Source organism: Pipistrellus hanaki (genome assembly GCF_964339955.1).
Source record: "Pipistrellus hanaki genome assembly, chromosome: 3".
Taxonomy (NCBI): Eukaryota; Metazoa; Chordata; class Mammalia; order Chiroptera; family Vespertilionidae; genus Pipistrellus; species Pipistrellus hanaki.
Genome location: NC_140505.1, coordinates 146,826,885 through 146,842,624, shown reverse-complemented (window position 1 = coordinate 146,842,624; position 15,740 = coordinate 146,826,885). Strand labels below are relative to the sequence as shown.

Here is a 15,740-nt window from a genome sequence, read left to right as displayed (position 1 = left end):
TCTGTACCCTCTCACAAAAGAATTAAGAAAGATAATTTATGTAAAGTATTTAACCTAGTGCCTGACCAATGGGAGAAAGCTTATATTAACGATATAATCCATATTATTGTTATTATTTGAATGATGGTAAGGCTTAAAAAATAGTTCATATAAAGCATCTAAGACAGTGCTTGGTATAATATGTGCTCCATTATAAAAGTCTTTCTTAAATTTTTGCATTTTCATTATGTTTATATACCTTTTTAAAAGGTATTCATTGTGAATATTAATTGCTTCAGTATCCATGAACTAAATATGGCATATAATAACTAAATTTTTAAAAATGATGTAAATGTATTTTTTTCTTTAGCTTCCAGAGCAGTTGTAGCACAGCATGTTGCTCCACCTCCAGGAATAGTGGAAATAGATAGTGAGAAGTTTGCTTGTCAGTGGTAAGTGGTTTATTTCTACTAAGGCTTTATCTTTGGGAAGAATAAAGCAAAAGAAAAAAGGAAATGTATTTCAGCAGTCATCCTTTTCAGTTAGAATAGAATATCTTTTATACAAAGAATGGGCAATGTAAAACCACTTCACCTGTATTTTGGAATTATTTGAAAGAAAAATATTTATCAGAATCTTCAGAATTATAGTAGTCTTTGACTAGAATTTTATTAAATTGCACCACCTAATTTCAGAGTAAAATTTGTGTTAAAAAGCTATCTTTGACTTTGTAGAAAATAAAGTTTGTCAGATTGTAGAATTTGTTTTTCTTAAATTAAAGATTTATTAAACTAAATTGGACTGACATTAAGAAAATAAAACCACATTTTGTTAAGTGTCTTATCTTTTTCATCAAAAGCAAAACTTATTCATTGCTAGTTAATTTTTTCTTTTTGTGCATAAGGGGAAACTAATCAAATGATAGACTAGCCAGTTTGTCTATATTGAAATGAGCAACTTTGAAAATAATATTTTCTTGAGATGATTGAGTAGTTATATCTCAGCCATTTTCTGAAGGAAAAATAAAAAAGTTCTATTTCATTTTGTCTTGGATAGTTGCCTCTACATTATTTATGAATTTTAACTTAAATTATTTAGAAGATTAACAGATTGAAATGAAGATTATTTTCCTGTGAAGTATTACTTTTAAAACTTTTTTCCTTTGACCCCTTTCTCTATTCTCCAACATTATTTGTTTCCCATTCCATACTCTGTCACTCTGTGTTCCATATTTTTGGTGCTTTCATATCTTCGTTCCTATGACAATTTTCTCTAGACTTTTCTACTTTACTTAAATCAGGTTTATGGTTTTAAATATTTCTAATTATTTGCTTTCCTCCAGTTCTATATAGTTATACCATTACCCTTTATACTTGATGAATCTCTTCCAATAATGTTTGGAAATGTTTGTCTTCTACATTGAAACCAAAAAAAGTTTTTTGTGTCTAGTTGTTTTGAAAACTCTGTACTCAAAGGTTTATGAAAATTGGGGGGGGTGGGAGGGGGAAAGTATGTATCACATCCACTATAAAATGTGTGGTATTAGGTATAAATTTGGTCTTATAAATCTCAGTTGCACATTGCTGCTACTTCTGGGGGGAGGAGGAGAGACTCATTTTACCATTATTTTATCATACTTATTTGATGCAGTTTACAAGAAACAGTTGTAAGTTGTCCTGTTGTATGTATAAGTCCTAGAAAGAGTAACTAGGCCTCCAATCCTAACTTGTAGGTAGAAATTGCTTTATGAAAAAGAAAAACTGAAGTTTGAAATAATCTATAATATAAGAATAGATTTTTCTGAAGTGGGGAATGAGAGTGTATAGCAATAGCTCATAATTGGGAACTTCTGTTATATTTTGATTATTACAAAACGGGGAGCTATATATTCACTAAATAAAACTCTTTGTTGCAGAATATTTGTTGCCAACATACCAAATCTGTTCTCGCTAGAATATTTACACAGTTTTTATTTTGTTGTTAATGATTTTTACACTAAAATAAGTATGATTAAATAGTTAATCTCTTTATTTGATTTAGTCTGTCTAAAAGCTAGCATATATTTTTGCTAATAATATATAAAGCAGTAAAATTTGACTAGGCATAATTATTAGTTTATAATGCGTTGCCTTAAAATGGTTGTAGCATACTTAAATATAGAGTCTCCTATAGTGTATTGCATAATGCAATTTATTTTTCTCTTTTAGGCTTAATGCTCATTTTGAAGTAAATCCAGATTGTTCTGTCTCTCGAGCAGAAATGTATTCTGAGTACCTCTCAACTTGCAGTAAATTAGCTCGTGGTGGAATCCTAACATCAACTGGATTTTATAAATGTCTTAGGTAGGATACATAGTTCTTAACTTTATGTAAAGTTAATTTACATCACTTACAACTCTTATTGTTCTTGAGAAAGTGCCATATATAATTTTAAATATTTCTACTACTTAAAATTTCATATGGTCAGGTTGTAGTATGGTGGAAGTTTAAATACAGGGAAATTTTGGACATCACATCTGGTGTTTATGTTTGAACATTATGAGGTTTATCAAAGAAAGGAAAAAATTCATAAAATAGTCATTGCCTAGATGCAGCTTTTTTGTTAATTATATATGCAATAGAACTGTTTAAAACCCAACAATGTTAATAAATGATTATTTTAAAAACTGGAGAATTGATCTTTTATATTTCTTTCTCTGCTTCCCACCCTTGCAGAATATAACTGTTTGAATCACACTGGTTCATACTTAAGTAGCAATGAATATATTGCTGCTGTTGTGTAAACATCATTGAAGTTAGTGTTTTTTGCTTAGTGTGTTAGTAATCAAAGCTGAGTATTGTGTGCTTTACAGAACTGTGTTTCCAAATCATTCAGTGAAGAGAGTGGAGGATTCCAGTAATAGTGGGCAGGCGCATATTCATGTCGTAGGAGTAAAACGGAGGGCTATACCACTTCCCATTCAGATGTACTATCAGCAGCAACCAGTTTCTACTCCTATTGTTCGTGTTGATTCTGTTCCTGATATATCTACAAGTCCTTTACCTGCAGGTAATAATTTTTACTGTTTTAAATGTTACCACGTTAATGAAATGTATATTGTATACATTAAAATGTATAACTTTTCCTTGTTTTTCCAGTAGCATTTTCTGATATTTAATCTTATGATGCAAAGTTGTTAGATATTAATTCCTTAAAACTATTTTCTCATCTTAAGTAAAATAATTCCTACATGCACCTTTTCAGTCATTCATTATAAAGTTTGACTTTTCTACTATATTTTCAGGAATCCCTCATGGACCACAAACTGTAGGAAACCATTTTCAGAGGACTCCTGTTACCAATCAATCTTCAAATTTGACTGCAACACAAATGTCTTTTCCAGTACAAGGTGTTCATACTATGGCACAGACTGTTTCAAGAATTCCACCAAATCCTTCAGTTCATACCCACCAGCAACAAAATGCTCCGGTGACTGTCATTCAAAATAAAGCTCCAATTCCTTGTGAAGTTGTTAAGGCTACAATGATCCAGAATTCTATACCCCAGACAGCAGTTCCTGTTAGTATTGCTGTGGGAGGAGGAGCTGCACAGAGTTCTGTGGTTCAGAATCATAGTACAGGACCACAGCCTGTTACAGTTGTAAATTCCCAGACATTACTTCATCATCCATCTGTAATTCCACAACAGTCTCCATTACACACCGTGGTACCAGGGCAGATACCTTCTGGCACTCCCGTTACTGTAATTCAACAAACTGTCCCACAAAGTCATATATTTGGCAGAGTACAGACCATGCCAGCATGTACTTCTACAGTTTCACAGGGTCAACAGTTGATCACCACATCACCCCAACCTGTGCAAACTTCATCTCAACAGACATCAGCTGGTAGCCAGCCACAAGACACTGTCATCATAGCACCCCCACCGTATGTAACAACTTCTGCATCTAATATTGTCTCAGCAACTTCAGTACAGAATTTTCAGGTAGCTACAGGACAAATGGTTACTATTGCTGGTGTCCCAAGTCCACAACCCTCAAGGGTAGGATTTCAGAACATTGCACCAAAACCTCTCCCTTCTCAGCAAGTTTCATCAACAGTGGTACAACAGCCTATTCAACAACCACAGCAGCCAACCCAACAAAGTGTAGTGATTGTAAGCCAGCCAGCTCAACAAGGTCAGACTTATGCACCAGCCATTCACCAAATTGTTCTTGCTAATCCAGCAGCTCTTCCAGCTGGTCAGACAGTTCAGCTAACTGGACAACCAAACATAACTCCATCTTCCTCACCATCACCTGTCCCAGCTTCTAATAACCAAGTCCCTACTGCCATGTCATCTTCTTCCACCCCTCAAACACAGGGACCACCTCCTACTGTCAGTCAAATGCTATCTGTGAAAAGACAGCAGCAGCAGCATTCACCAGCACCTCCACCTCAGCAGGTACAAGTACAAGTTCAGCAGCCACAAGTACAGATGCAAGTTCAACCACAGCAAACAAATGCAGTTGGTCAGCCTGCTTCTGGTGAGTCAAGCCTGATAAAACAGTTGCTGCTTCCAAAACGTGGTCCTTCAACTCCAGGTGGTAAGCTTATTCTCCCAGCTCCACAGGTTCCTCCCCCTAATAATGCAAGAGCTCCTAGCCCTCAGGTGGTATACCAGGTGGCCAATAACCAAGCAGCAGGTTTTGGAATGCAGGGGCAAACTCCAGCACAGCAGCTGTTAGTTGGGCAGCAAAATGTTCAGTTGGTCCAAGGTGCAATGCCATCCACAGGAGGAGTGCAAACTCTGCCCATCCCGAATTTACAAATATTGCCAGGTCCACTGATCTCAAATAGCCCAGCAACCATTTTCCAAGGGACTTCTGGCAACCAGGTAACCATAACAGTTGTGCCAAATACAAGTTTTGCAACTGCAACTGTGAGTCAGGGAAATGCAACTCAGCTAATTGCTCCAGCAGGAATTACCATGAGCGGGACCCAGGCAGGAGTTGGACTTCAGGTGCAAACACTTCCAGCCAGTCAAGCATCTCCAGCTGGACAATCATCTTGTACTACTGCTACTCCCCCATTCAAAGGTGATAAAATAATTTGCCAAAAGGAGGAGGAAGCAAAAGAAGCAACAGGTTTACATGTTCATGAACGTAAAATTGAAGTCATGGAGAACCCGTCCTGCAGACGAGGAACCATGAACACCAGCAATGGGGATACAAAAGAAAATGAAATGCAGGTGGGAAGTCTTTTAAATGGGAGAAAGTACAGTGACTCAAGTCTACCTCCTTCAAACTCAGGGAAAATTCAAAGTGAGGCTAATCAGTGCTCACTAATTAGTAATGGGCCATCATTAGAATTAGGTGAAAATGGAGCATCTGGGAAACAGAACTCAGAACAAGTGGACATGCAGGATATCAAAAGTGATTTGAGAAAACCTTTAGTTAATGGAATCTGTGATTTTGATAAAGGAGATGGTTCCCATTTAAGCAAAAACATTCCAAATCACAAAACTTCCAATCATGTAGGAAATGGTGAGATATCTCCAATGGAATCACAAGAGACACTAGATGCCACTCAGCAAGATACTGCCAAAGGTGATCAACTAGAAAGAATTTCTAATGGACCTGTATTAACTTTGGGTGGTTCACCATCTGTGAGCAGTATACAGGAGACTTCAAATGTGGCAACACAGCAATCTAGTGGTACTGACTTGCCTAATGGACCTCTAACTTCAAGTTTGAATTCAGATGTGCCTCAGCAACGCCCAAGTGTGGTTGTCTCACCACATTCTACAACCTCTGTTATACAGGGGCATCAAATCATAGTTCCCCACTCAGGATCGAGAGTGTCCCATTCTCCTGCCCTACCATCTGATGTTCGGTCTACAAATGGCACAGCAGAATGCAAAACTGTAAAGAGGCCAGCAGAAGATAATGATAGGGAAACAGTCACAGGAATTCCAAATAAAGTAGGCGTTAGAATTGTTACAATCAGTGACCCCAACAATGCTGGCTGCAGTGCAACAATGGTTGCTGTGCCAGCAGGAGCAGATCCAAGCACTGTAGCTAAAGTAGCAATAGAAAGTGCTGTTCAGCAAAAGCAGCAGCAGCCATCGTCATACGTACAGAATGTGGTCCCACAGGTAAGTCATTCTACTATCACATTGCTCTTTTAAAAATTCTGATCTGGAAATACTATTTTAAGGGAAAATATACTGTTTTTCTGTCTCGAAGTGTTAAGTGTCAGCTTATCAATATACTCAAGCTGTTGTGCTCTTTTGTTTTTCTCTGTTTTTTGTAATGTTAAACGGTTTTCAATTGTTAAACCTGTGTGCTATAAGAGGAACACTGGTGGCCTCCAAGAATTTTTAAAACATGTAATACCTAACGATTTAGTCAGGAGCACTGATCCCTTTTCCCTTAGATTATAAATTAAAAAATGAAAACGGCCTACACAATAGTTGTCTGGTGTGAATGAATCAAATTTATAACTATTCTTTTGTCAAATAAGTTGCAGAATTTTAGTAATTAGTATATGTGTAATTAGTATATGTGTGCCATGAGATGAAAGAGGTTGAAAATCACTGACTTAGCATATAGTTTAAATATCTAATAAAGAGAATATGCTAATTGACCCTCACCTTTGTAAATTTGGCAGTGCTCACAGCTAATAAGGAGGGGATATGCTAATTGACTGTCACACCCTCAAAGGTAGCTGCACCCACAGCCACAAGATGGCCACACCCAGTCCCCTCAACCCCGCTGGGGCGGCAGGTGTGTGGCAAGGCCGGGCCCGCCCCGTGCTCCTGCTTTGGAGTCCTTCAGTCCCTTTAGCTCCTCAGCTCCCCAGGACCGGCCTGAGGTGCAGGTAAGCCTTGGATGGCAGCAGCCGCCCAGGGCCAGCTGAGGCTTACGCTGCCAGCAGTGGCAGCGGCAGAGGTGTGATGGAGCATCGCCTTCCCCTGATCACCGGGTCGCCTCCTGCCCCTGAGGGCTCCTGGACTGTGAAAGGGAGTGGGCTGGGCTAAGGGACTCCCCCCTCCAGTGCATGAGTTTTCATGCACGGGGCCTCTAGTTTTGTTATAAATCCAAATTAGTAATTCTATAGACCCAAGGTGGAGAAGCAATTGTAATCTAATCTTTTGGAGAATTTTTAAAGTGTAATTGTCTCTTGGAGTTTGGGGTGGGGTAGTGTTACTGCTAAGAGTACTCCAAAAGGGAATTTCTGTATTTGATTTTGACGTGTGTGGGCTTTTTAAAGCTCTTTTCATAGTACTTCTGTAAAAAGGATGAATCTCATAAGAATTATCAAGTGTGTTCTTGTTATATTTATGTATTGAATCAATAACCTTTGTTTTTAAAAAAATATTATTTATTAGTATAATTTCAGCTATTTTATATTTTTAATTTTGTGTTTCTTATTCCCTTGCTCTATTGTCATGTTTCTGCTCTTCCCTTTTTAATATCTTCTATTCCATCTGCATGTCTTTGTAAAGAAATGTGTTTTCTAGGTCAGTGCTACTATATTGAGGGTTCAATTAGCCTATAAAGACTTTAAGGATAATCCTGTAAGATATTTCTTCCGAAACTAGGGATTCACTTAACAGTTGTCTCTCACCTATTTCCTGTATCACTTCTCCTTCACTCTTTCTTTCTCAATTATTACTACATAGCCAGAACCTTCTGTGACTTGCCAACTCGACTAGCACTCTTCTGGCTTGGGTTTCTTCTCTGTGCTTATGGTGATGATAGCAGATCTGTAGTCATTGTTAGCATTAATACTAAACCTAAGTGTGAGGAAAGGAGAGGAAGCAAAAAAAAAAAAGATGAAAGAATAGCCTGGCTAGTTTGGCTCAGTGGATAGAGCATTGACCTGCGGACTGAAGGTTCCCAGGTTCGATTCTGGTCAAGGGATATCTCCAGGTTTTGGGCTCAATCCCAATATGAGGCGTGCAGAGGCAGCCAGTCAATGATTCTCTCACATCATTGATTTTTCTATCTATCTCTTCCACTCCCTTCCTCTCTCTGAAATCAATAAAAATATACTTTAAAAAAAAAAAAAAGATGAAAGATCAGAGGATCCCTTTCTTCAGAATACGTAGTTCATTCATAATATGTATCTTTGTTCATGTGAATGAATAAAGCTGGACAGTGCTGTTCTGGAGGCATAATGAGACTGTAATCCATATGTTAGTATTGCTCAGATGTATTTCAGGGTACCTAAGTACTTTAATTATTCTTTAGTGGATGTTATGAACATGGCAATAATTAATGTTGAGTTTGGGTAAAAAATACTAAATCATCTTTACTCAAACTTCTACAAATTGAGTTTTTTATTAAACACTAAAAAAATGTTAGTGTAATGTCTAGCATGTAGTAAACATTCAATTAGTTGGGTTTTTATAATTTTCTTTTATTTAATCTCCCAATTCATCTTGATTATGTGTCTGCTGTATATTCCTTGTATATACCTTTATAATCCTAAATAGTTACTATAGAGTAAGCCAAATTAGAGAAAAACTGCATTACTGTGAAATCGTTTCAATACTTATTTTTTGTATCTTTAATCTTTCAATGTGGTTATATTCCATAATTAAACCTAAGTAACAAAAACAATAATACTATATAAGACCAGAACCTGTGCTAGGAACTTTGGACTAAAGCATTTTCTCATTTAATCTTCACAACTCTATTAGTTAAGAATTTTAATTATATTTTAGAGATGAGGTCCTGGATGTAAATAAGTCACCCAGGGTCACTGCCATGTTGACCTCATATTGTTCACCATAAATACCAAGTGGTACAAGGACTGAAAGCTGGGTGTGTGTCTGAAACCAAAACTCATTTCTCCATTATTCTAAAAGGTTCCTTTTTTTAAAGTTCTAGAAAGCCCTTTTATATCTAACATACTCATTAATTGAACTATTATGATATAGGATGTGATTACCATTAAATGATAACTTTAGGACATTAATGCTAAAATTCTTAATAAATTGGACTTACATGCATCTTAATTCGAGCCATAAAAGTCATCCATTTGTTCCTAATCTGGGTTTAAATTGTAGTGTATTTCTAAAATTGGCATTTGGTTGGCATGTAAAAACTTAAAAATTTGCTAAGAAAAAGAGACATATACATGTTGTCTATGAGAATGAGAGTAAAAAATAAGCATTCTTATGTATAGTACTTAGCACACTGCCTGCTACATAGGCACTCAGTAATGGTGCAGGTAATATTTTATCTTCCTGTATAGGATACTGTTCAAGATGACATTATAGGTTTCTTTTGAAGGGTAGACTGTTGGGCCTTCTTAAGAGCCTGCTAATAGCTCTGACTGGGTTGCTCAGTTGGCTAGAGCATCATCCTGATAACACCAAGGTTGTGGGTTCGATCCCCAGTCAGGGCACATATGGTAAGCAACCAATAAATGGAACAGCAAATTGATGTTTCCATCTCTCTTTCTCCCTCTCCCTTTCTTCTCTGTCTCTAAAATCAAAACAATAAATTTTTTTTTAAAAGAGTCTGCTAAGAGAAAACCATTTTCATTGTTACTCAGATTCTTTACATTTCTTTGTATACTCTTAAAGTTGCATTTTAGACCTTGGTTTAACACCATTTTACATTTGAATTGGTTCCTTAATAGAGTAGATGAAATAGAGGATTTTAAATGTGATTTTTATTTATTTATTTATTTATTTTATTAAGCCAAACATTATTTTCACAAGTTTAAGGGATCTGGAGATGTTAAGGAGGCATCTGGACCCCAAGAAAGGATTTCCAGACTTGCAGAATGCTTGGGTGTAGAAAGACTACAGGAAAATGACCCTGCTGAGAATGGCCAACAGCTAATCTTTTCTAATAAATACCATTGTTACTTCATTTTTGAGTTTATTCCTTCTCCTATTAATCAGCTGCATTAATTTAATTTCAGGAAAAATTTAGCAATAGAGAACAATATATGAAAGTAAATTGTATGATCATAGACTTTATATTTCAGTAGTATTTTAAATGAGTAATTTATATAAATACAAAATAAATTGTATTTACTTCAAGGCAACTTTTTTATTCATAGTTACTTAATTTCATTCTGTTATATTTGCTAGTTAGATACTGTTTCTCAAAATCCTGTCCTCTTCTGCTCTTTAGGAATTGGTATCTTCTGAAGCTATAAAGAAAAAGGAAAAAGGAATTGAAAAACGAAACAATTTTTAGTTTACAAATACTTACCTAAAGACTTGTCTTTCTCAGGAGCATTTAAAGCACATGTTAAACATGCGTAAATATTAATTTCATGGTGTAATGATATGCCAAATTCTTGTATGTAAAAATAGTTTACTTAAAGAATGTTCCTATTTCAAAGTATTTTTATATGTTGCTTCCAGTTCCCTGTCCTTCACACATGAATCTTTCCTAAAATGGTACTGTGTAAACTGAATATTGATATCTTCCTGGTTCCTTTCTTTTTTTGTGTATTAAATTTCTATGTATTCTCCTCAAGAATGTAATTTATTGAAAATTGCAACATTCTTTATTTCTAAAATTGGTATTTGGTTGGCATGTAAAATTTTGAACTTAAAAAGTTACTCAACCCATCAGCAAGCAGATCTGTAGCCTTAAAGGGGCAGCATAGATCACTTTAGCAAGAATCAGGAGAATAAGATTTGGGTTTTATTTAGAGTGCTGGTGTTCGAATTTGTAGACCAGGAGCACATAACTAAGCAAGGCATTACCACTAAACAGTTTTTTTTGTTTACATCTCAGTTGTATTCCTACAAGAGAGGCTTGGAATGTATTAACTAGATTTATATTTAACAAGAGGGGGGGAAAAATCATAGTTTAAGAAAATGAGGGAATATTGAAGCAGGAAAAGCCTGAGGTGTTATCTTGTACAGAATCCTCATTTTTAAGCGTTGAAGTAAATTTCCCACCCACACACAGAACATCTGTTTCCCATGAGTTCTATTGTTGTCTTCATTCTGTCTAAAGATCTGTACGTCTAGACAAAGTTAGAGTAAATCTATTTCTTCTTCCCTACAAGGATTTACAACTATCTTTTCTTACTTCATTTTTAGAATGCACTTTCCCAGTTCCTTCAGTTAGATCTTAGATATCCTGGTGTCTGCTTTATTCGTCATCTTATTTACCTCAACCAGTTTCATTTTATAAATGATTTCAAACTGAACAAAGTATGTTTTTAGTATTTAATAAAGAATTTATTTTGAGAAAAATAGATATGGCTATAGTTTTTCTAACAGATTTAAATGTTTAAGTTTTAGAATAGTCTAAATTTATTTTAAGTTAAATTTATTTTAAAGTTTAATATTAATAAGAAAGTAAGGATTTAAGAGCCTGATATTTCAAGTTTTATATCAGGAAATAGTGTAACCGAGAATTTTCAGCCATAATATACTCTTGAAAAGGTGATAAAGGAAAAAGAGATTATAATTTCTTGTTTTAACAAAAAGCGATGTTTGCTAACACACACACACACACACACACACCTGCTACATTAACATTTTATGTTAACTTTACATACACAGAAATCACAGAATTGTTTCAAATCTGTTGTGTAATTTTACTTTTCTGGTCACAAACTGTGGGAGTTGTGCCTTTTCTGTCTTGATTAAAAGAAGAAACTAATAGTAAAAATTAGCTCTTTCTCAACAGAGTAGAGCATTGATATAGAATATTCTTCAAGAGTAACCATTCAAAATAAACATCACTTTGAAATCTACTTTACATTTACATTTCAGTTAAGGATGCGTTAATGATTTGGTAAGTCACTGCAAACAAGAATATAAAGAAAAAGTAAACTTTTATATCCAGAAAGAAATATATTTTGCATTCTTATGTAAACGACCTACTTCTTAAAACAGAATTTAAGTTGTACTTTGAAAAATATGCAGTACAATACATTGTCAGATGCATGTTTCCAGCATTAATTTGTGTTGATAGACATTTGTAGTTGGTGATCTGTCACTGTCCCCAAAGTAAAATCAATCATCTTTCCTCCAAAATTTTATTTCCCTTCTGGACTTCTCTATTAGAATAATAATAATAGTAACACTTGCCATTTATTGAGAATCTAGAGCTAGGCTCTTCATGTATAATTTCTCTAGTCTTCCCATCATCTCATAAGACAGACTTTATTGCTTACACTTTATAGATGAGGGAACTGAGGTTCAGAGAGAATAAGTAGGTTGCCCAAGGTCACAAAGCTAGTTAAAAGGCATATTGATGAACAACATAAACTGATGTACAAAAGCAGATCCAGAGACAGAAACACCAATCAAATGCTCAAACCTCAGAGGAAAAGTAGGGGAGGGAGGGAGAAAGGGGGAGAGAGCAACCAAAGGACTTGTATGCAAGCATATAAACATAACCAATGGACACAGACACCAGGGGGTGAGGGCATGAATGAGAGTGGGGTGAGGAGTACGGGGGATAAGGGCACATATGTAATGCCTTAAAGGTGAAAAAAGGCATATTGAAATTTGAGTTCTGATCTGTCAAGCTGGAAAGTTCACATCTTATCCATGACACACCTGCATTGCCCCAACATGCGTGTTTTTCATGCATTCTTAAGGGTAAGATTCTATTATAGAAACAATTTCATCATATCCCAAAAGTGGATTGTTTCTCCTTTGAGCTTGGAGCTCACAATATTGTATGAATTTACATTTCTGAGAAATTTTTCAACATTTTATTTTCTTTCTAACTTTTATGGTATACGTATAGCCTTATATGTTAGTGTTTTGCCTATTTTTTAAAAGTTATTATGACTTTAATCTGAGACTTTCAGAGATTTTAAACTAAATTTTACCCAACCATTTCCAATATTTCCTAATAAACAAGTACATTTTCTCAGTTTAAATTTATTGACTTTAAAGAATGCTTTGAAAATGTGCCACCGTTTCTAGGAGAAATTTGATATTATTTTTCCCTTTGTTATTTTATAAACGAAATCTGAGTTAAGTATTCAAAGAAAATGTATCGCCTCAAATTGTTTTAAGCTACATTATAATTATTTACCTATATATTTTTCAGAGAGAAAGGGATGTGATATAGAAAGGTAGGGGAAACACCTTATATTTAAAAGGCTAATACCTACAATTAGGATCCTTTCGATTGTATTATTCATCAAAAGTATAACTGAGCAACTTTAAAAACTAAAGTTGTTAGTTAAACAGCTTACTATAAAATAATATTGACAACATTTTACTTAAATGGTTACATTATTATTTTTTTATTCTGAAATTTTCTTTGCTTTCTACTGACACTGTTTTTGCCGCATTTATTACAAAATCTAAAAGGAAATATGCAGAGAAATAATAATTTGTAGTTGATTTGTTCTTGTGAAGAATATGCGTAAGTAAGTCAAATGGGTGCATTTATAGTCATTTTAATCTATAATTGTGTGTTGCTACCTAATTTATTAATATAAAAAATCTTAATTCTAAATAATGTATATCCTATAACAATAACAACAATGTGATCTTGCTTCTGTAGTCAAGTGAAATAAAGGAATCTGACTTCCTAAATATTTCTGTAAAAATAGCTATCTTTTTAAATCATTTTTTAAATTAAAAAAATACTTTTAAAAGATAGTCATTAAAACTACAAATGTAAATTTTATATTAGAAGTGCACAACTATCAACATAATCAAACTTAGAAGCTTGTACTATAAGATATGAATGTTTTCTAATGTCATCTCACAAATCATGCGGTTGTGCTTTTCCACAGAACACTCCTATGACGCCTTCACCAGCTGTACAAGTGCAGAACCAGCCTAACAGTTCTCAGCCTTCTCCATTCAGTGCATCTAGTCAACATGGGGATTCAGTGAGAAAACCTGGACACAACTTCATGTGTCTGTGGCAGTCTTGTAAAAAGTAAATGGCAATTTTATTCGATATACATAAATGTTCTTTGTTTTAGAATGCTTTTACATTCCAATTTCTGTCATCTATAGTTTATGAAAATTTTCTTTTTAAACCATTTTTAACAAAAATATTTTATGCTAATTTAAGAGTGATGCTTATGTAGATCCAGTGGCACCTAAGCTAAGAAATTTATATAAATATCGGGAAGGGCTTCAATAGTAGGCTGTTAGGGAATGTGTTTCAATATTAGTTTTTTTGTTTGTTTTGATTTTTTTTGTCCTAGCATCTGACATACCGTATTTTCCGGCGTATAAGACGACCCGCCGGAAAATACGGTATGTTAATACCAGATGTAAGTCATGTTATTTCCAAGGTTCTAGCAAAGTAATTTGCAGAAAGTCATTAGTATGTTTGTTTGATTTTGTTTTTTAATTCATTGCATTTCATTATATTTTTTATTTTTAAATTATAGTTGATGTACAATATTAGTTTCAGATTTACAACTGCATGATTAGACACTTACATAATTTATGAAGTGATCACCCTAATAAACGTAGTACCATCTGACACCATATATAGTTATTATAATGTTATTGATTATATTCCCTATGCTGTATTTTATTTCCCTGTGTTTATTCTATACCAATTTGTACTTCTAAATCCCTTTACCTTTTTCCTTAAGCTCCCTCCCCTTTGACAACCCTCAAAATATCCTGTATATCTATGAGTCTGTTTCTATTCTGCTTGTTTATTTTGTTTTTTAGATTCCACATTTGTGAAGTCATCTGGCATTTGTCTTTCTTTGTCTGACTTATTTCAGTCAGCACAATACCCTCTTGTGTGGATCCATGTTGTTGTGGATCCATGTTGTTGTGGATGGCAAGATTTCATTCTTTTTTATGGTTGAACCATATTCCGTTATAAAGGGTGGGGTAAAAGGGTTATAGTTGTGAGTATGCAAAAGAATTTATTCTTATATTTTTATTTATTAATTATTTTCCATATGAACAACCATAAAGCTATTTTTACCCTACCCTGTATATATGCATCACTTATTTATCTGTTTGTCTATTGATGGACACTTAAGTTGCTTCCATATTTTTGCTATTATAAAAAACGTTACAATAAACAAATAAATATATGTCTTTTTTATTTAGTATTTTAGGTTTCCTAGGTTTCTTTGAATAAACACCCAGAAGTGGAATTGCTGAACTTTTTTTTTCTCTCTTATAGTCTTTGCCTAAAATCTATTTTGTCTGGTGTAAGTTTTTTTTTAATTTGTTTGTTTGTTTGTTTCCATTTTCATGAAATAACTTTTTCCATCCCCTTGCTTTCAGTCTGTCTTTCCAACTGAAGTGAGTCTCTTGTAGACAGCATATGTAAGGGTTCTATTTTATTTTCCATTCAGTCACCCTAAGTCTTTGGAGCATTTAATCCATTTGATTTGCATTTAAAGTAATTGTTGTCCTGGCTGGGTAGCTCAGTTGGTTAGAGTGTTATCCTGATACACCAGGTTGCAGGTTCAGTCTTGTTCAGGGTACATACAAGAAGCAGCCAGTGAGTGAGTAAATAAGTGGAACAACAAATTGGTGTTTTTCTCCCTGGATGTCTCTCTCTTTCCATTCCTCTCTTTCTCTAAAATCAGTAAATAAAAGTTATTAACTGTTGGTAGATATGCATTTATTTCCATTTCATTCATATTTTTAATAATTTTCTTAATGAGACACTTTAATATGTCTTACACTAGTTTTTTGGTGATGAATCCCTTTAGCTTTAGATTCATATCTAGGAAGCACTTTATGTGTGCTTTGATCCTAAATGATAGTTTTGCTGGGTAATCTTGGTTGCTTTTCATCATTTTGAATATTTTTTCCAGTTCCTCTAC

General features: G+C 34.5%; 1 protein-coding gene across 1 annotated transcript in view; it reads left to right on the top strand.

The window, feature by feature from the left end:
• Positions 1-15,740, top strand: part of ARID2 (AT-rich interaction domain 2) — a 153,266-nt gene that overhangs the window by 101,197 nt on the left and 36,329 nt on the right. The window contains exons 12-16 of the mRNA XM_084876630.1: positions 350-431; positions 2,187-2,321; positions 2,831-3,027; positions 3,263-6,114; positions 13,716-13,864. Of these exons, the coding sequence (XP_084732756.1) occupies positions 350-431; positions 2,187-2,321; positions 2,831-3,027; positions 3,263-6,114; positions 13,716-13,864 (3,415 nt within the window). The remainder of the gene's footprint in view (positions 1-349; positions 432-2,186; positions 2,322-2,830; positions 3,028-3,262; positions 6,115-13,715; positions 13,865-15,740) is intronic.